Source organism: Phaseolus vulgaris, chromosome 3 (assembly GCF_051622355.1).
Source record: "Phaseolus vulgaris cultivar YP4 chromosome 3, ASM5162235v1, whole genome shotgun sequence".
NCBI lineage: Eukaryota > Viridiplantae > Streptophyta > Magnoliopsida > Fabales > Fabaceae > Phaseolus > Phaseolus vulgaris.
Window position 1 is genome coordinate 11,895,453 of NC_143500.1, and position 23,176 is coordinate 11,918,628.

A 23,176-nucleotide genomic window follows, 5' to 3' on the forward strand; every position below is an offset into this window, starting at 1 on the left:
TGCCAAAATAAGATAGCTGAAAATCTGTTCTCTTCCATTGTTCAACTTGATTAGATGGTACATTACTCCCATCTTGTTCAAGGTGATCGTGGAAACCTTGATCAAGGAACCAGAGTTGGACTGAGGCTGACCAAGAGAGATAATTTTTTCCATTCAATTTTTTAGAGGTAATGGTAGGAATTCTAGAGAAAGAGACAACACGTCTAGAAGCCATTTTTTGTTGACAAAGAAGAAGACATCTGATAAGAGACAAAAGGAGAACCCTAGGTTTGACTTTCAACCATGCTAGAAATGAAGACAAGGAGGTTTGGCGAGCTTTGTGGAGGAGGTGTGACGTTTTTTTGATGAGAGGAAGACGATACGTAGATGTCACACGCATGTGTAATCTACTCTCCTTGGTGGTGCTTCTAGTGGTTTTCTTTGTAAATGTTCAAATTCACCTGAATTGATTTTTTATAATTTTTCCTCCCTTTTTGTCAAACCAATATCTTCTTCTCACAGACTATAATTTCGTATCATATTCTTTCTTGTGTGGTCACACATCCATCTTAGCATTTTAATTTCTATGACAATCCTACATGTCAAACTTGTGGTATGACATCTCCCATTTTTACTTCTAAATCATATTCCTCTTATTTATTGCTAAAATTGCAAAACACACTTTGTCTTGTTCGTATTTAAGTGAAAATATTTTCCTTTTGAAGTTTTTCATGAAAGCTCTACTTTAAAATTAACTGCTTCCCTTGATTTCTCAATCAAAACTATTCCACTCACAAAATCATGCTATTAGGATAATCTTTTGTATGTCCCAATAAACATAACCAAAACTAGATTAAAAATAGTGATAAGGCCCTTGGGCCACAATTAAGATAATTAGAAAGAATTGGATCAAATGTTGAACTTAATCCCAAATAAGCCCATCATATGGAGGGTATGTCCGAGAGAGAGAGAATTAATGGTGACATGGCATATGCTTACTGCATTTGCAGCAGGATTCCATGAGCAGCATGCCTTAATAGGTCACTAGGGGACAAGACAGGGCATTCGTGCATATTGTATTGAGGTAGTCAGGATAGGAGACATAGGCTCTAGCTTACCATTAAGTGCTCTCTAGTAGCTCCTCTTTTTCATCAAACATTACTGCTATACTGGATTCGTTTCCAGGGTTTGTATGATGAGGATTTAAGGTTGAACCTTGATGTAATCCTATCCCTACTGGTTAGTCCATAGTCTTGCCTGATCACACTAGTAGTTATCCCATCATGCATGTCTTGTATAACATGGATATAAGCCATGCAAACATCATTCTTTTACAATGTAAGTTATTTTCATTTCATTGTTTTGATACCTTTCCATCAACTCCTGTAAAAGATAAATGACTCTTAATCATGTTTTTTTTTTTGTAATTTCATAGTATGAGTCATAAGTTTTAGACTTCTCTAGTTTGCACAATTTTAAATATTTCCTTTGTTAAATATAAGAACCAAAGTGCTCCTTCTCCACTCACCTAACATTTTCTTAGATATCGAAATCTCATTAAATAGCTTAGTGAGTCAATTGGTATCTTGTTTTCAGACACACTTCTAAACTTCAACAGGAATACCATCTGGATCGCCAACTTTGAAGGCCTTCTTTTACCTCTTCAATCCAAATTGAAAAGCTTATAAAAAATAATTCTCCCTTCTGTTTATGATATTTCCCTTCTAAATCTTTAATACATTTGTGCTATAAATGTTTGGACTGAGAGAATGAAGAAAAAAGAGTATGTTAGGAATAGAGCTCTAGAAAAACAATCTTATGTTTGTCTTCCCATACAAACTCCATGGAAAGTGTATAATAAGTGTTGTATTGCTGACAAACCAATCATAAATGGCAAAAACACTGGTGACCTGTTGATGGATTTAAGATTTTTTTTGGTATATAAAATAATTTTGAAATATGTTAGAATTGTGATAAGCTATATGTTTACTTCAGCTTTTCCATAATCAATTATTAAGGAAAAAGTTGGACAATTCACTGGGCTATGTCCATCTAGACACTTGCCTGACAAAGGTTAAATGACAATGAACATGATTATTATGGAGGTGGTTAATATTAACTACTTGAGACGCAAAGTTGACTAACTGTTCGACATTTCAAAAGTCTCATGTCACTACTAACAACACATCAATTCTCGTTCAGTTAACTAACTATATGCATGTAATTAAAACCACTTGTGATAGTCAATAATCTCATGACTCTATTAACTATTTACGAGGCAAAGTTAATCACACTATTAACTGCATATTGATAATTGTATACAATCACGTTCATTTAATTTTAACTAGTTAGACAAAGTTAATCATATTTATACACGTGATTGACTACCTGTGATGGGTGGACGCAGGGTGGAAAAACCCAATGACATGTTAACCGGGACTCTATTTTTTAAAAAAATCTATCAGAAAGCAGAAAAAAAGTTATTTTTTTAGTAAAACTGTACCAAACATGCACTAAATCTATGATATATTGTTTTTTGCTTGTGGCAGGCAAGTGATGCTGGATTAAGTGATTTCTGTGAAGTTTACTATTCTTGTGCTTTAGCCCTTGATGAATTATCTGACTCTGGATGTTTAATTGTGTTACAGTTAAAGGAAATGGTGGAAAGAGTGCCAGAAAGACACAATGATGACTCCAGTACAGAGCTCGGTGCTGAATACACTCAAAATATTATTGATCATTCCTTAGATGTGAGCCATATAAGAAACACTGCCATTCTAAAAAATGAAGGCAGCAGCAATGTAGCAAATCTGATATTACCTAATGGTGCCAAAACACAAAGTGGGAAGGCAGAGTGGGTAGTGCAAGATGAAACAGGTGTGTTCGTGAGTTTGTCCCCCCAGCCAGGTGGTGGTAATGAGCTTATGCGTGTTCGCTTCAGGTATGCTATGCTCTAAATTTTTAAGCATATCAAAACTTTATCGCATTCATATAGATCTATTACAAATAGTTTATGAGCTCATATTCTCCAATTAAATGAGAAGTGACGCCGCTTTGTTAAAGACCATTTTGCATGTGTTGGGTTTCCTCTTTTCACCTATAAATGTTTTTATCAGTACTTTTAACTAAGAGCATGGTGGATGTTGGTGATCAAGCTGTTCAAAGTACTTTTTCAACCACCTCATGTATTCTATATCTATTCTGTTTTAACCATTTATTTTTATCTATTTCTTTTCCTTATCGAATCTGAAACTCAATAGAGATTATATTAAGGGACCATCATTCCTTACATCTACATCCATCTACAACTTGTTACTCCACGAAAACATGGAATACTATTAGAGGTGGTTGATGTGGGGGATGGATAGAGCTTCTGTATTCATGCAGCTTTCTGAGTGCATGCTGCTCGCACTATTGTACTGTCTGAAAATGAGGCCCTAATAGAAAATTGTTCCCATAGAATGTCACAATTCAAGCTATCAACACCTGCTATAACTTTGAAGTGGTCAAAGATTGTTCATTTTAGTGAATATCTTTACAATGAATTGAATAATCTGATCCATTATACCATTTTTTCCTTAAAGAAAGAAAAAGCAGATTTTTGTTGCTTTAAATACACTATAAGTCATAGACTAATTGATTGACACAAGTGATAGCGGCTTGTGTTCCTATGAGGATATTAATTATTGCATACGACGGTGATGATTAATATGTAGGGTTTTGCATTTTTCTCCCCATGAATTTAAATCTGCACCCCCATGGGGGTGAATTGACAAAGTTGTTCTTGAAAAAATACACTCTGGATTTTATATTCTGGAATGTGCAATCTGCGCTGAATTGTACAATCTAAAATGTATTTCTGTATCTGGAAATACTTTTTGGAATGTGCAATCCAGAAGGTAATAGTGCTTTCTGTATTGCATATTCCAGAAAGTATTTTTGGATTGTTCAATTTGAAATGTATTATTACATTCCAGAATGTATTTGTTTTGTGAAGAAAAAGAAACACTTGTGAATAAAAGAGATGAGTATACATTCATATACTAAATTCTAAGAGTGTGGATTTCAAAAGTCATATGCAACAATAAAATAGTGTGCAAGAATAAATTCAATTGTATACAAGGCTAACATATGTGCGTGTAATTCCTAACATCTTTGTAAAACTTTGCATCGTACTAACATAATAGGAAGACCATAACATAGCCTCTGGATAACAGTTTGTAGACCACGATATGTTTATAGTTGGTATGGGAGAACCATCCTGCAATTTTACTTGCACCAGATTCCATCATATAATATAATCGGTAAGTAGTTGGGAATATGAATGTAAACACATTAAAACAAACATTACAGAAATACTTGAACAAAATGTGAATCGTTTACATATGAATCGATGCATACTGATATCAGTTGGAAGATTACTTCGTGATGGGAATATAATGATAAACACAACATTGTATCTCCTAGCAATCAAATATCCCAAATCGGGCATAATGATTTATTTGTTTACACTAACTTGCAAAGACAATAATGTCAGTTAGATTGTCATCATTATAACGTAGAAGTTGGAAAAAAGTGTTAGGTGTGTCATAACTTATCGTTGACATTTCATCCACAAGTAATGATCTTTTTAGTTGGTCTACCCGTTCATAACCACCCAACAATGTAGCATCTTCATCTCGTCACTCAAGGTTATCATACTCGAGAGTCTACGTAGACTCGTGGGAGGTCTGTAAACTCGACTCGTAAACCCGACTCATAGACTCGTAAACCCGACTCATAGACTCGTAAGAGTCTACTTCATATAAAAATTCTGTTGCATAATCAGGAGAATTATGTTATAATTAAGTGCAGATTCCATTTTATATTTATTAGGACAGATTTGTTAGTGATTTGATTTTTTTTTTTTTTTTTTTTTTTAAGTGGAAAGAAATAGATGAAATATATTTCTGAGATATCTTACAAATGTGATTACAGTCTCTATTTATAGACTGTTTTACAACCTAATTAAAGAAAGAAATAATAGGCAATGAAAGCCAGAAATAATGAGTGTTTAAAGCTTTACAAATCAAATAAAATCAAATCACTAACAAATCTGTCCTAATAAATATAAAATGGAATCTGCACTTAATTATAACATAATTCTCCTGATTATGCAACACTCCCCCTCAAGTTGGTGAATGTATATCTATCATTCCCAACTTGCAAGTAAGATCTTCGAATTGTTTTGTGGGAAGTCCCTTAGTAAACATATCTGCCAATTGGAGTCTTGAAGGGATGTACTCAGTGGCTATAAGACCATCATCCAACTTCTCTTTAATAAAGTGTCGGTCTATCTCTACGTGCTTTGTTCGATCATGTTGAACCGAATTGTGTGCAATACTGATAGCGGACTTATTATCACATGCCAAACCCATAGGAGCTTCATATTTTATTTTTAGGTCATCAAGTATGATCTTCATCCATAAGAGTTCACACACCCCTTGAGCCATGACTCTAAATTCTGCCTCTGCACTTGATCTTGCAACTACATTTTGCTTCTTGCTCCTCCATGTCACCAGATTTCCACCCAAGAACATGCAGTAGCCTGTGGTGGATCTCCTATCAACAATCGATCCTGCATAGTCAGCATCAGTATATACTTTCATGGATAAGTTTTCCCCCTTTTTGAATAGCAATCCTTTTCCTGGAGAGGCTTTTAAGTACTGAATAATTTTATCTACTGCCTGCAAGTGTCTTTCTCTTGGATCATGCATAAATTGACTAACCACACTAACTGCATAGGCTATATCTGGCCTAGTGTGTGAAAGATAAATGAGTTTTCCCACAAGTCTTTGATATTGTGTCTTCTCCACTTTTGGGTTTTCCTCATCATTCCCAATCCTATGATTTTGCTCTATTGGCACTCCAGTGGGCTTACAACCCAACTTACCAATCTCTTTGAGAAGATCAAGGATGTATTTCCTTTGAGAAATAAAGATGCCCTGTCTCGAGGAAGCAACCTCTATCCCAAGGAAGTACTTCAGCTTCCCAAGATCCTTCATTTCAAATTGAGCAGCTAGTCTCTCCCTCAAATTTTGTTTTTCAATCTCATCATCACCTGTAATAATCATATCATCTACATAGACCAAAAGTAGAGTGAGTTTACCATTCTGAGAATGTTTTATAAACAGAGTATGGTCACCTTGGCTTTGTCGGTACCCCAAAGATACCATAGCTTGAGTAAACCTTCCAAACCAAGCACGAGGTGATTGTTTAAGACCATATAGGGCCTTCTTAAGTCTGCACGCCTTATTCCCTTCATTAACAATACCATAACCAGGTGGAATCTCCATGTATACTTCTTCCTCCAAGCTTCCATGCAAGAAGGCATTTTTAACATCAAATTGATGCATTGCCCAACCAAAGTGTGCTGCCAGGGAGAGAATAATCCTGACGGTATTCATTTTTGCCACTGGAGCAAAAGTCTCCTCATAATCGATCCCATAGGTTTGAGTGTACCCTTTTGCAACCAACCTTGCGTTATACCGATCCAGTGTGCCATCAGACTTATACTTAACTGTGTATATCCACCTACAACCCACTGCTTTCTTATCTTTTGGTCTCTCTACAATCTCCCAAGTCTCATTCCTTTCTAACGCGCTCATTTCTTCATTCATGGCTCGAATCCAGTTCTCATCTTTTAAGGCTTCTTGTACCGATGAAGGGATTTTGATAGAATCAATAGCTGAAAGAAAACTCTGGTGCTGCATAGAAAGTTTTTCTGTAGACACAAATTGGGATATAGGATATTTGGCACAAGATCTTTTTTCTTTTCTCAAGGCAATAGGTAAATCATTTAGGTTAGGTTCAAAAGCAGTATTTAAGGTGTCCTCAAGAGTCTCACTGGTATGAGTTCTTACCTCCGGTTCAGACAATTGAAGTTGCTGTTCGACCAGGACGGGTTCTTGTTGCCTTCGCTGATATTGTTTTCCAAAATATTTGTCTTCATTATTCTTCTCTGGTAATGATGTTGGTGCAGGGTCTTTGTCATCCTCCCTAAGAACGAAATCCTGCAACAAAGGAAAAGGTGGCAACTCAAGGTCCTCAGCTTCTTGAATACTCTCCCCCTGAAGCTGAGAACTAGGAAAGAAAGACTCTGTTTCATGGAAGGTGACATCTTTGGAAATATACACTTTACGACTTTGAGGATGATAACATTTGTATCCCTTTTTGTTAGGGGCATAACCTATGAAGACACATTTGATGGCACGAGGATCTAACTTACCCCGATAAGGACTATGAACATGGACAAAAGCAGGACAACCAAAGACACGATTCTGAAGACTATTCAACATGGGAATAGAAGGATAGAATGTGGTCATAACCTGAATAGGAGTAACACCCTTTAGAACCCGAGAGGGTAATCTATTAATCAAATAAGTGGCAGTCAAGACTGTTTCCCCCCAGTAAGATCTAGGAACAGATGTTTGGAAAAGTAAAGCTCGAGTAACCTCAAGGAGATGACGATTTTTCCTTTCAGCAACCCCATTTTGTTGAGGAGTGTCCACACAGGTTAATTCATGAACAACTCCATTTTCCTCAAGGAACTTGGAAAGGTTTTGGTTCACATATTCTCTTCCATTATCAGAACGCAATCTCTTAATTGGACTTTCAAATTGTGTTTGAATCATTCTGTAAAACTTTACAAACAAGTGAAAAACTTCAGACTTATCTTTCATGAGGAATATCCAAGTAACCCGAGTACAATCATCAATAAATGAAACAAACCATTTTGCACCCGAGATGTTAGGAATAGATGAAGGTCCCCATACATCTGAATGAATAAGATCAAAAGGTTTAGAACTTTTATTACCATTCGGAGGAAAAGTTGTCCGATGGTGTTTAGCAAACTGACAAACATCACAATGAAATGACTCAGCAGACACTTTTGTAAATAAAACAGGAAATAAGGACTTTAGGGTACTAAATGGAGGATGACCAAGACGTCTGTGTTGAAGCCATATCTGAGAGGATGACCAAGATTCACGACCTTGCTGAAGATTAGAAGTGTGTGCCTGTAGTCTAACACCCTTTTTACTTTCTTCATGCTGTAAATAATATAACCCGCTCTGCTCTTTAGCAATTCCAATAGTCTTCCCCGTGGCAAGATCCTGAAAAACACAATGGGAAGGGAAAAATACCACTGCACAATTTAAATCTTGGGTAATCTTTTGAATAGACAAGAGGTTATTGGATAGTTTGGGAACATGAAGCACATTTTTTAAAGGAAATGAAGGTTGAAGGTGAATGTTACCACGACCATTAATGGGGGTAGTGGAACCATTAGCAACAGTAATATATGGCTTACCGGATAAAGTAGTGTAGGATGAAAAAAGAGAGGAATGAGGTGTCATATGATCAGTAGCACCAGAGTCTATAATCCATATATTTTCAGTACTAGAAGCATTAAAGGATAAAAAAATAGAACTCTTACCACTCATAGTAAAGGAACAATAGCTAGATGGCTTACTAAGGGAGTCCATGAGAGTTCAAAACAAACTTTTTTCAGATTGGCAAAATTTGATCCTGTTCACGCACAAAAAAAAAAAAAAAAAACCGCCGGAAAAATTTTCCGGTAAAAAAATATTCATGATACCAATTCCACAATATTAAAATAAACAAGTTCATATAACAACAAAATATTAGTTGTCAAACTGATAAGATAATTAAATAATCAAAATAACACAAATGCTATCAAGTTTAAAAGTCTCATTAATCTAATCCTCTAAGGAAAAGAAAGAATAGGGTAAATCCCTTGTGTATATTGAACACATAGGGTTATGTTTATATAGGAAAAAGAAACATATGGGCTAAGCCCATTACATAAATATGAGATATCTAACAATATCTATAATATCTCATAATATCAAATAATATCTAATTATATCTAATAATATTTAACACTCCCCCTCAAGCTGGTGCATATAGATCATATGTACCTAGCTTGTTACAAATGTAATCAATCCTAGGTCCTCGTAAGGGTTTAGTAAAAATATCTGCTAATTGATTATTTGAATTAACAAACTCAGTCTTGATATCTCCTGATATTATCTTTTCTCGAATGAAATGACAATCAATCTCTCAATATGTTTTGTCCTTTCATGAAAAACTGGATTTGAGCTAATATGAAGAGCAGCCTGATTATCACATATCAGTGTCATTTGAGTAACCTCTCCAAATTGCAATTCTTTAAGTAACTGTTTAAGCCAAATAAGCTCACAAGTAGCCGAGGCCATAGCTCTATATTCTGCTTCTGCACTAGATCTTGCCACGACACTTTGTTTCTTGCTCTTCCAAGAGATCAAGTTATCACCAATGGAGACACAATAACCAGAAGTTGACCTTCTATCAGATGGAGATCCTGCCCAATCAGCATCTGAATAACAAACGACTTTAGTATGGTTATTATGACCATATAACAAACCTTTTCCAGGAGAGCCTTTAATGTACTTCACTATACGAATGACTGCATTCCAATGATCTTCACATGGAGAATTAAGAAATTGACTCACCACACTGACTGCAAAGGAAATATCAGGACGAGTAACAGTGAGATAGTTCAATCTTCCAACTAATCTCCTGTACTTCTCAGGATCTGAAAGAGGCTCCCCCTGATTGGGTAGAAGCTTGACGTTGGGATCCATGGGAGTATCAACAGATTTCGAATTCATCAACCCAATTTCCTCCAAAATATCTAATGTGTATTTTTTTTGAGAGATAACAATACCAGTATTGGATTGTGCTACCTCAATCCCCAAGAAATATCTGAGTTTGCCGAGATCTTTGGTCTGAAAGTGTTGACAAAGGTGTTGTTTTACTTGTGAGATGCCATGGTGATCACTGCCTGTAAGAACAATGTCATCAACATATACTACAAGATAGATACACCCAGCACTCGAGTGACGATAAAAAACTGAATGATCGCCTTCACTGCGAGTCATACCAAATTGTTGAACAACATTGCTAAATTTTCCAAACCAAGCCCTAGGAGACTGCTTGAGGTCATATAAGGATTTGCGAAGACGACATACCAATCCAGAAGACTCCCCCTGAGCAACAAAACCGGGAGGTTGCTCCATATAAATTTCTTCCTGCAAATCCCCATTAAGAAAAGCATTTTTAACATCCAGTTGATAAAGAGGCCATTGTTGAAGAGCAGCCATAGCTATGAATAAGCGAACAGAGGCCATCTTTGCTACTGGAGAAAAAGTATCACCATAGTCTAAACCAAAAATTTGGGTATAACCCTTAGCCACAAGACGAGCTTTGAGACGATCAATAGTACCATCAGGACCAACTTTGATAGCAAAAATCCACCTGCAACCAACAACAGATTTCCTAGATGGTAAAGGAACAAGTTCCCAAGTTCCATTATTCTGAAGCGCATTCATTTCATCAAGCATGGCCTGACGCCAACCAGGATGGGCTAAGGCATCACCTACAGATTTTGGAATGGATACAGAAGAAATAGACGAAAGGCAGGTATAAAAGGGTTGAGATAGTCTATGGTAACTCAAAGCAGTATAATGTGGAGAGGGATTACGAGTAGAACGTATACCTTTACGGATAGCAATAGGAAGATCAGGTTCAACAGTCGGAGGTTCAACTATAGGAGCCGGAGGGGGATGAGGTGTTGGCACCAGAATAGAGTCTGCTGATGGACGATGAGACGGTTGACGACGACTATACACCTGAAGAGTTGGCGGCGGTGGTAAATTGTTAGGTGCACTAGGCACAACAAGAGGAATATTAACTTGATTAGATGAAGAAATTGAAGGAGAAGGACAAGACTTAAAGTAAAGGGAAGATTCACTGAAGGTGACATCTGCTGAAATAAAATAACGGTTTAAAGACGGTGAGAAACATTTATATCCTTTTTGTGATCTAGTGAACCCTAAAAAGACACATTTGTGTGACTTAGGAGATAATTTATCAAGACCAGGACTAAAATTATGAACAAAACATGTGGACCCAAAAACTTTGGGAGGTAAAGAGTGGAGAGGGTCATGTGGAAATAAAATAGAATGAGAAATTTTGTTATCTAAAACTGAAGATGGCATGCGATTAATGAGATAACATGCACTAAGAACAGCATCACCCCAAAAACGCTGAGGAACATCACCATGGATTAAAATAGTACGAGTTGTTTCAACAAGATGTCTATTCTTGCGCTCAGCTACCCCATTTTGTTGAGGTGTATAAGCACATGAAGTTTGATGAAGAATACCATGAGAAGCCATAAAATTTTTAAAAGAATGAGAAAGATACTCACGTCCATTATCACTGCGCAAAATTCGGATGGAAATTCCAAATTGATTTTTAATTTCATTGTAAAATATTTGAAATATAGAAAACAACTCAGAACGGTTTTTCATTAAAAATACCCAAGTACATCTTGAATAATCATCAATAAAAGTAACAAAATACTGAAATCCTAAATTAGACTTAATACGACTTGGTCCCCAAATGTCAGAGTGAACTAAGGCAAAAGGAGATGAAGCACGTTGTGAGACACTACGAGGAAAAGAACTACGAATGTGTTTCCCTAACTGACACGACTCACACGATAAAGTAGACACATTAGACAAACTTGGAACAAGCTGTTGCATCTTGGCAAGACTAGGATGACCCAACCGAGCATGAATGAGAGATGGAGAATCCATAATTGCGCCAACATGTGCAGAGATCTGTAGTTGATAAAGTCCATGAGACTCACATCCGGTGCCAATCATCCGTCCCGAACTCCGGTTCTGTAAAGTAACAAAATCTTTGGTAAAAGAAATAACACAGTCAAGGGAACGAGTGAGACGACTAATGGATAATAAGTTAAATGGAGACCCAGGGACATAAAGAACATTATCAATAGATAAAGATGAAAAAAGATTAATAGTACCAACACCATGTGATGGTACCTTATATCCATTGGCCATGGTAACTGAAGGTAAATAACCCGTAGTAAATAGGGAAGAGAAAAAAGATTTATTACCAGTAATGTGATCAGTGGCACCTGAATCTAGAACCCAAGGGCCATGGGAAGTGGAGTGAGTGAGGCCAACAAAAGATGTACCTGAATGTGCAACAGAAGCCGTGGAACTAGGGTTCTGACGATCCTCATACCATTTAAGAAATTCATTGAAAATAGCAGGCTGGCTTGGGGTATCAATTGAAGTATGGTCCATGGTAGAAGGTTGCACAGGGGCAATTTGAGCAACCGCAACAGATCTAGGAGGACGACCATGTAAGGCATAACATCTGTCAATTTTGTGGCCAAGTTTGCCACAATGGTCACACTTGTGACACCCTTTGCCCGACTTGTGAGGGCGAGTACGATCATTATGCTGAGATACTAAAGCAGAAGAGTCATCAACATGAGACGTTATATCAGCGGTGTGTTTACCTGGCACGCGCAAAAGGGTAGAACAAGTGGAAGTAAAATTGGGCACAATAGGAGATCCCAAAATTTGATCACGAACGTGAGAATAATCATCAGGAAGACCATGTAAACCCAATAACATGAAGAACTTGGATCTTTGTTCTAGTTCTTGAGAAGGAGTAGAGGCAGGAGGTAATAACTCATTAAAATCATGAAGAAGAGCATGAAGTTTACCTAGATATTCTGCCATTGTACCATCAAGACGTTTGGGAGCAACAATTGTGAGAAGATTTTGACACACACCATAAAAACGTTGAGTATCATTGGTGCATAATAATTTTGCTTGTTCCCAAACTTCTGAACATGTTTCATAGGTACGAAAAATTTGTTTTAAAGATGAGTGAATGGTCGATTTGATAACAATGCATAATTGAGCATCAATTTTCGACCAACGAACAATGTCATTTTCAGCAAGAGTAGGATGAGTAAGATGATCAACATAACCTTGACTCTTAAGCCATAATTTAATATCTGATGCCCAAGTGTCATAATTGGTTCCATCCAATTTGTCAATGGAAAGATGAACATTGACGTAATTAGTATAAATAGATGAATCCGGCATAATGACTGAAGAAGAAGCCATAGTGGCAGCGGAAGTGGAAGAAGCCATAAAAGATAAGGACAAATCCAGTCACCGGTTAATTGGCGGGAGCAACAAAGATGAAGGCTCCGACAGCAATTCCGGCGAGATTCCGGCGGCGGCTCCGGCGAAGGTCCGGCAAAGTTCCGGCGAAGTTCCGGTGAAGGTCCGGCGAAGTTCCGGCGAAGTTCCGGCGAAGTTCCGGGGAAGGTCCGGCGAAGGTCTGGAGGCGGGTACGGCGAGACAGTGGGGGTGGTGGCTGGAAAATTCTAGTGAATAGTGGATTCACCAATAAAAATTGAACCCTAAACCCTAAACTCTAACCTTATGCTCTAATACCATGTTAAAGGAAAAGAAAGAATAGGGTAAATCCCTTGTGTATATTGAACACATAGGGTTATGTTTATATAGGAAAAAGAAACATATGGGCTAAGCCCATTACATAAATATAAGATATCTAACAATATCTATAATATCTCATAATATCAAATAATATCTAATTATATCTAATAATATCTAACAGTTATCAAACAACTTCAAAGCGTTTCACACATTTCACAAATGCATCACGGTCTCCACAATCCATCATAGAGGCCCATGCATCCATAACAAATTTTCATGCCTCCAGAAAGTCCATATTATTGTGGAACTGACATCGAAGGTTGGTGGCTTTGGGAAACACACTGCTAGTTGCATTTAATAAGGCAAAATCCCTTTCCTTGACAATTACTAGAGGATATCTGCCCTAACAAACAACTCTCTAAATCTTTAAAGGGCCCACATGAAGTTGTTTTCTCGTTCTGTTGCTGACCATGCAAAAGTAGTAAAGAAAATCAATCCTGTGGACATCACCAACTATTTCAAGCAAAGGCAACCTATATTTGTTGGTTTTGTGTGTGTTGTTCATCAAGAAGATAATGATGAATGCATTCACCAACTTAACCACATCGGGATGTGTCCAAAAAAGATTTGTAACATCTATATAAACTCATTACGTAAACTTCAATGAATATAATTGTCACACTCTGGCAACATAATCAATTGCTGCATTTCAGTTCTGCCTTCTCTATTTGATCTCTTATATACATATCTAGCACTGTAAACTTGCCTTATTGTTGTCATGTTGTCCTTATTGTGTTCTTTCAAAATAAGTAATGTGTTTGCCGACTTCATTAAACTTTTAGTCATGTCAATAATCATCAAATGCTCATTTGCTTTTAATCTATTAGCATAAGGGTGATCAACTTAGACAATTCATAGTTGATATATCACATATTATCCTTAAAACCCAACCTTCATCACGAGCAACTGGTATGCCTCACTATTTAAAAGGGCAATCACACTTTCTTGTACCAATTATAGTCACTTTCAGATCATTTATGTATTTCCTATGCTTACCATCCCTTTCACCACCTAACAACACTCATGTATTCCTTTCCTGTTATCCATTTGTTTTGTCAGATGTCAATATGACAACTACAAAACCTAGTCCAAATGTTACGCACCCATTTGAAGTCATCTTGTGTACCCAATACCTACACAAAATACAACACATTTTCAGAATATCGGATGTCACATGTCTTCAATTGTAATCGATGAAATTACACTTACCTCATCCGTTGTAAATGGCCAAACGTAGTTTCCTCCAACCAATTCATCTTCAGATTCACTGACTTCATTATGTTGGACTCATCCATGTTAGATAACTTATCTACTTTGTTGGATATTTTCCTCCACCATTTGCATCTTTATATTCAACAACCACTATCAATTACATCACATCACATCTTCAATTAAAAACAAAAAATTTAAATAAATGTTAAAATTCATCACATCTATATTTCGGTACATAAAATCTAGAATACAAGTATGTATTTTGGAACATAGAATCTAAAATGTGTATATGTATCCAGATTCTATGTTCCAGAATACATATTTGTATTTTGGATTCTAATTTCCAGAATACAATATGGAATACAAATATGTATTCTGGAACGTATACATATATGCATTATGGATTCTACGTTTTGGTATACATATTTTGTATTTCGGATTTTATGTTATAGAATATAAAAAAAATTAACTCACCATTTTGGACCATTTTGGAATGTACAATTTGGAAGGTTATCGGATTGTATATTTTGGAACTCAACCTGCAAAACAAAAAACACAAACTTACCGAAATCACTAACTAACCGCCCATCAACTAAACTGCCACCATCACCAGCCACCCACCAGCAGTAGCCTCCACCAAGCACACCAACCACTACGAGCCAACACAAACTTTCCAAACTTGAGAAATTCTCCAAAGCAACACATTGCCACCCACATTTGAACATTTATATTCAGAAGGGCAAAGTCAGCATTTAATAATGTATGGGCGTGCAGTTATAATTTCATGGGGGTGTACAATGCAAAACCCCAGTCTATATGGTCATGGTCAACAAAAAAGAAATCATAGTGTTGCTTTTTGCATGGTCTAATCTTCCAAATTTTAAAATATTTTTGTTGATATTTAAAATTACATGGGGCTGTTTGGATACAAAGCTATAAGTGTTTTTGGAGTTTCTCTACTGGGATAAACGTTTTATTTAACCCTTTTATTATTTATTTATGAATAGATTTCAAAATGACATAAAAATATTTATGAAGAGTTTTCAGAATGGCTCATAGTTGACTACAATATATTTCCATTTGCAACACTTGTGTCAAAATAACCTTTTTACTTTGCGATGTCTAAAGTCAATTTATTTACTGGCTGGACCTCTGGCAATTCCTTATTTGAAAATTATTTGATTGTTTACAGAAGGAAAAAGTCTTACCTGTCCAGTAATTGTATTTACATCGGTTAAGATTTAAAATTCAGACATCATGCAGAGGTTAACCCTTCCATAGCGGCACTTGATTCACTATGATATCGCTACAGAATCAATCTTACAGCATATACCTTTATTTATACTTTGTCGATTTTATTTAACCCCTTGATTCTTTAAGTGAATGATGACAATACTTACCAAAAATTAGTATTTCTTGTAAATGTGCAAAGTATTATGGTAAGTAAGTTATCACTTTTCGAGTGAGTAGAGAACAATATATTGAGAAATAATTATGGTCTGATTTTTTGTTTGGCATATCCTCGATCCTAATTGAGATCGAGGACTGAGGGGAAGGAGACATTTTTATTCTCCCCATAGCAAGCTATTTGTATGTGTAGCAAAAAAAAAGGAAAAATAAAATCTACTGTATTTTTTAAAAATATTTTAGGAATATGTGGTGAATGTTTAAGAATATTTTCTTTATCTGTCTGTCCAGCAATGAGGTTTCCTGCACACTTAACTGAAATTATCAGTTGTTTTTACAGTCGAAAGCATTTCACAGAAGAAGAGGCTGAAAAGTGGTGGGCCGAAAATGGAACCAAAATATTGGAGCGGCACAATATAGTTGCTTTATAGAATATGCAAGAGAATCTGTTCCCCGGAGAAAAGCTTATCCTTCTTCTGTGCACTATCGAAGCAGTAAATTCTTTTCCCCTCTTCCCTCTTCCAAAATTAACAAGGATCTTCTCCAAAATTGACAGGTAGGATACAAAATTATGGGAAAAAAAAAACCACAGCAGGAGGAAACTTGTAACTTTCCAGAAAAATGGTTCTACAACCTCCCTCCCCTCAGCCAAAGAAAAAAAAAATGGAAAATAGCAGAATTTTTTTTTCTTTACTGAACTTACACTGACAAGTGTGGTGCAAATTCAGCTGTTTTATTTTTGGTATAACTGCGTGTATGTTTACTTGCAGCTGAGGATTCTTTTCAGTTTCTTTTTGCCTATTGTATAGCTACTTCTCTTGCAACCTAGTGATCTCTTGCCAACCTAGTGATCTCTTGCTGTGCATTTTGACAATTTGCTCACTCCATTTAGAGCATAGCGAGGCACTGCACTTTACATCCTTGGTTGTATGAGCGTTTAATGTTGGTCCCTTTACCATTCTGATACTCAATAACTTTCCAAAGGTACAGACGGGGATAGTATTTAAATTTGACTAGGTATCCTCAGTAAAATGAGGATTTGTACATTTGGTAGTTATTCATTTTTTTAAGCCCCGTATAGTCTGTTGGTTTCATTTTTCATTCTTCGGACTCGGACACCATTTTTTGCCGTAAATTTGGATCATCATTGGTCCTTTGATAGACTTCATTAGTAACGCCAATTTCTGATTATCATCTCCTAAAATCTTGCAGAGGTTGTTATTGGCAAATGTGGGAAAAATGGTGACTACCCTCAAGTGCATCTTCATGGGAGTAAGTAGCAAAAGTACCATCTTTTCTTCCTCAAGTTTCTTGCCTACCCACAGCTCCATGGCCTATCACGAGTCTTTTTCCCTTCACTATATCCTGCTGTTGAAATTGGAAGTGGAAAGTTCCATGGTTCGTTACATTGTTCTTAAACCTTTTAAGACTTCAGGCTCTGATCCGAATTCTCCGATTTCGTTGAAGCATTGAGGGACGGACAAGATAAAACAACGACTTCACATACAGTCATATAACAGAGAAACGGGTGCATTAATTTTCTTGAACTTTAATAATTAATGACTCAATTAAAGTTAGTAAGAGTTATGCATACGGCTAACTATTGGGAATAAGAATGATGTAGTGAGTGAGGGAGGTGGCTGCAATCAATGCATAAGGAAAATAGCCACTTTACTGAAATCAAAGCTTGCTGTGGGTCAATCCATTTTTGGTTGGACTGTGCTGGCGGTAGTAGTTTTGTTAATTCAATCCAGCTCATATCATCATAGGCAACAGCCTTATATTTTAACTTCCTATAAGTTTTATGACATTATTAATTTGAATCTTTTTTCCCCACCAACCTCCATTCATTTTATAAGATGGTGCTTTTTTAAATACAAATTACAGATAACAAGAATTAAAGTAGTTGTCCTTGGAGTAATGTCTAACCTCTTATTTTTCTCTTTAAATCTTTGATACATGCATTATTAGGAAGTGAAAGTGAGAGTATTCCCATTTCATAATAGACATTTAGATGACATGAACATAATAATACAAGAGTTGTTCGTGGAAATAACTGGTTTAGAAGATAGTTATGAAATATTGGTATGTTTGAATAAACTTATTTAAAAGTAGATTTAAAAATAAAAATAAAATCATTTTTTCATATATATAAGAATAAAGGTAACTTATTATAGCGAGATTGATTTTTGTTATCAATCATTTTGATATTTAAAATAAGGATATAGACAATCTATCTCAAGATCTTTTGGTACTCATTTAGAGAAGAGGTACAGAACTGATAATTGTGTTTATTAAACATCTAACCCTTAGTATACTTTCATAACACGAAAAAACTTTCTTGAAATAACGATATTTTTTGTATTTTCTCGCTATTATTTAACAATTTCAAAATTGAAACAAATTTTTTATCAAAATATTTTTCTGTTTTTTCACCTTTATATTATGTATATTTTAAATGCTAGGAAATAATATAATAATATTTCACTTTAAAAATAATTTATTATTTGACCATAATAAATTCACTAATTTAATAATTATTCAAATTAATTTCTTTAACAAAGGTTATAATATTTGAAAAATATATCAATCAAATTAATATAATATCTAAGGTAGACATTTAATCATATTTCTCAATGTTCGAAAATATAAAGTGATATTATTTTATTTTCAACAATTGTTAGAAATATAATATAATATTGTTGAATAGAATATTTATCACTTTATAGATAATTATAGGATAGTTAGAAATAATTATTTTTACTTAAGATAATAAGAGCTTTATAAACAATTATAGGATAGCTAGAAATAATTCTTTTTACTTAAGGTAATAAGAACTTTATAAACAATTATAGGATAGTTAGAAATAATTCTTTTTACTTAAGGTAATAAGAACTTTATAAACAATTATAGGATAGTTAGAAAATAATTCTTTCTACTTAAGATAATAAGAACTTAAATGTTATGATTTGATTATGACTTACGTCACGTAACAATCGGATAAACTCTGCAACAAATATTTTCTTTCATTCTCTACAACTTTGACTTAACTCTAGAGTAAATATCATATTACAATAAATTAATATACTTTCTCTAGTGGTTTACTTACCACTTCAAGGATATACTACTGTTTATTTATTTTTCTTGATCAATATTGTAAACATTAATATCAAAGTATTTTCAAGAACAACTATGGGTGTCTATAATCAACAACGAAGATAATGGCTAGGAATAAGAGCTTAACAGGGAACATCATATATGTTTTTTAGCCACTTTCCGAAGAACTATGGTCAGTATGACATGTGAAAAATCTTTCAAAGGTGGAAAAAAGTACAAGAAGTGTTTATATAAGAAAACTAATATTGGAGAGGGCATATATTTAACATTGTGAGATTTTCTGAAGTGAGGGATGTAGAATATGTTGAGAAGCAATTGGATATGATTCAAATTGGGAATAAAAAAATGCATTTTAACCAGCCAAAGTATCATAGGCATGAAGAACAAACGAGTGATGGAGGAAACAAAGGAAGGATTCAAACTAGAACATAAGAAAAACATTAATGCATTGTGGAAGAAGAAGATCTAAAAAAACGTACACACAAGCGCCTATAAGAAGCAGAAAGAAGGATAATTTTTGAAAAAGTTGGCATGGGAATGGAGTTATGAAGAAATAGGAGATGGGATGGTTCTAAAGGAGATTCGTGAGTAGGATCTTGAGCCATTAGTCATATTTGTCTATCTTGATGATAATCCACTTGGTAGCCTTTTTGAGATTTTATCATTTTCTTGTTTCTAACCTTATTACAAACCTTTAAAAGAAAAAAATCATGATTATCCTAACATTAGACGATAAAGGAGCTTTAAAATTATTTTAAAAATAGGTTATTGAATAAGTGTGAGAGTATACTTTATTTTAGCTTACCTCCTCAAGTGAAGACCTCATTTATGAAAAGAAAAGATAAGAAATTTAAGAACATAGTCAGATTATTCTATCTAAGAGCTCTCACACATCTTGATTTAACTAAAAAGTTGCAGCTTGTATGGAAGACTATTGGACCGTGGAAAGCAATCCCTCTTGGGAAGGGTTTATATGTGTTTGAGTTCACTTCTTTAGAAGACATGCGATGGACTCTCGGGATGAGTTCATTGCAGTTATCTCATGGTTTCTTGAGATTGTTTGCCTGGACAAATGACTTTGTTCTATCTACTATGAAGAGTACTAAAACCCAGGTCTGGGTTAGAATCTACCATTTTCCTTTAGAATATTGGAGACCAAGGGTGATATTTTCTATCACTAGAGGCATTGGCACTCCTTTGTCTTTGGATGAACATATTGTTGAACAAGATGCTTTGATGTCTCTAAATCCAAGAGGAAAGCTTGAAGACCTTGCTGCTAGGTGTGTGTGTGTGTGTTGTCTAGTTGTTTGGAACTTGTTAATTCACTCCTTAAGATGATCCAAGTTCATTTGAATCTTTAACCTTTTGAAAAGATGAGTTTTCTAAAATGCTGTTAAAATTTCAACAGGTTGTTTTTTGAAACAACAGGTTGTTTTACCTTAGCAGTTTTTGAGAAGGTTTGGAAAAGCTTGACTCTGCTGTCAAGTCAATTCAACCAATTGTTTCGACAAAACAATCGATTGTTTTCCTGTAAACCTTAACAAAATTATATTAGTGGTTTTAATATATTTTAAATGATCCTAACTAACTTGGCTCCTTTATTAAATGCTTTTGACCACTTGGTTGGTCTATATAAAGGTGGTTTTACGCTCCTAATCTAAAAGTAAGAGAAAGAGTTTATCAAAACAGTTTTTCCAAGATTTGAAAGATATTTGGATCATTCTTAAGTGTGTGGAATAGGATTGGGTTATAATTCTGAACTTTAAGCTTTGTAATACCCAGGTGTATTTATTCCCTTCTTCCTTGTATTTCTATAGTTGTGTTGCCAAGGAGTGCTGTGTGTTCTTGAGGTGTTCAAGATCAACATTTTCGGTGTGGTTTGCCAAAGGTAGTGTGTTTCTTGAGGGGTTCAAGGTCACTACTTTGGTGTGTGATGTTTGTAATCTGGTTTTGATTGCATAGTGGATTACCCAGTGGTTTATGGGGACTGGATGTAGCTCTTGGTGTAAGAGTGAACCAATATAAATATGTTTGTGTGATTCTCTCTTTCCCTGATCTCATATATATGTTTTAAGTTGTTTTTTATTAACTGTTGATAAAAACAACCGATTGTTTCGACAAAACAACCGATTGTTTTTCTGATATAATCTTAAAACAGTTTTGGTATTTGTTTCCTTGATTCTTTTCTCTGTAATTCGGCATTGAATTTTATTATACCTTCAAAGTTTGCGAAAATCCCTCTTAAATAATTCACCCCCTCTCGTTTAAGGCCATATATTCTAACACATACCATGAGAAAGAATAGGGGTTTCTTTGCTAGAGTACTGGTGGATATGGATCTGTTGTTCCCTCTTCCCGATCACGTTTTGGTTGAACGTTCAGACTTTGCTTTTGTAGCCGACGTGGAATATGAATGACTCCCTTCATTTTGCTCTCACTGTAAGATGATTGGGCATGAGCTTGCTCAATGCTGTGTGATTAATGTCGTGTTCTTGGACCTCAACATAAGCCTAAGACAACTTCTGAAGAACAGGAACAGGGGAAGGTCGCGGTTCCTAAACAACATAAAGAGTATCAGAAGAAAGATCCCCAACCGAAGCTCGTGGAAGGCCCTATTGGTAATTTGAAAACTGATGCTCCTGGTGGGACTAATGCAGGGTCACCCTTGGATCACCTTGCTTATGATAAAATAGATGGAGGGGAGGAAGATTTTGCATATATGCCTTCTCTCGAGGATGCCTCAGATCATGATAGGTCCCCACCCAGACAGGGGTTGTTCACTCCCACTTTTGACACAGTTAAGGTTTCAGAACCAGGGACTGTTAGGAATTCATCGGTTGTTATGCAAACCAAAGGCTAAGAGTCGCAAATTGTAGTAAATCTAGTTACAACTTCTATTGTTGGTCATCATGTGGAGGTCTCTACTCCTGTGGTTGTACCATCTCCATTGCGTCATACCTATCCTCGGAAGGCTAAATCACTTGGGGATGCTAAAAGACCAATTACGACTCCTATTCATGGTCATCATGTGGAGGTTTCTGCTAATGTGGTTGTACCATCTCCGTCGCGTCCTATCTCTCCTCAGAAGACTAAATCACTTGGGGAAGCACTATTCCCTGCTAATGATACGTTGGTCCTGCAAAATCACTTTTCCTCTCTTGATGGTTTGGAAACTATAGATGTGGGAGGGGATCCTCATACTGGTACGCTAATTATTTTGACTGCCATTGTGGAATTTAATTATGAACATATCACTGTTGAAAATCAGGTCGTCTCCAAATTTTGGACAAATCCTAATGAGATGGAGGAAAATGTTAGTGATACTAGGGAGGAAATTGTTCACACTAAAATAAAATCAAGGAGACCACCTAAGGGGACTGGTAAATCCAAAAAAAATGATAAGGCAGTTCTCTCTACAACGTCCCAATGAAGGTCTCTTCATTTTTCTGGAATGTTAGAGGATTGGGAAACCACAAAACGGTGGAGATGTAGATTAGTTTACTTAAACTACATAAACCCCTCCTTGTTTTTCTTGTTGAACCTATGATGTCGTACATTGATGCTTTCGATATCATTTTCAAATATGTTAATATGCATTTGGTGGCAACGTCTCCTATTGCTAATAAAGCTGCTAAGCTTTGGTGTTTGTCGGTTCCAAATCTTGTCCAAAATTTTTTGGTCAATGATTGGTTTATTTTTGTAACTTGCCTTCTGCAAGATAAATGCTTTAGCTTTGTAGGTGTTTATGGTGCTAACACATACTTGGTTAGACGGTTTTTGTGGAGGGATCTTAGTTTCTTCACAGGGCCTTGGTGTGTTATGGGAGATTTTAATGTTGTGCTCTCGGCGGATGACTGCAAAGGGGGTGGCTCCTAACCAGGTTTCTTGTAATGAATTCCTTGATTGGGTTAATACTAATGATCTTTCTTTTATGCCTTTTACTGGACCTTGTTATACTTGGTGTAATGGAAGAAGAGGGTTGCATAGAATTCATAGAAGATTGG

General features: G+C 35.7%; 1 protein-coding gene across 3 annotated transcripts in view; it reads left to right on the top strand.

Moving 5' to 3' along the window:
- Positions 1-16,902, top strand: part of LOC137806591 (Regulator of chromosome condensation (RCC1) family with FYVE zinc finger domain-containing protein) — a 33,451-nt gene extending 16,549 nt beyond the window's left edge. Inside the window, exons 9-10 of one of the 3 annotated variants that reach the window (XR_011080370.2) lie at positions 2,628-2,920; positions 16,396-16,709. Coding sequence is in view for 2 of the 3 variants with exons in the window: in XM_068606794.2 (XP_068462895.1) it covers positions 2,628-2,920; positions 16,384-16,486 (396 nt within the window). In the remaining variant the exon portion in view is untranslated. Of the gene's footprint in view, positions 1-2,627; positions 2,921-16,383 lie in introns of all 3 variants that reach the window. The other 2 variants (XM_068606795.2, XM_068606794.2) reach the window with 2 other exon arrangements.
- The last annotated feature ends 6,274 nt before the right edge of the window (positions 16,903-23,176 follow it).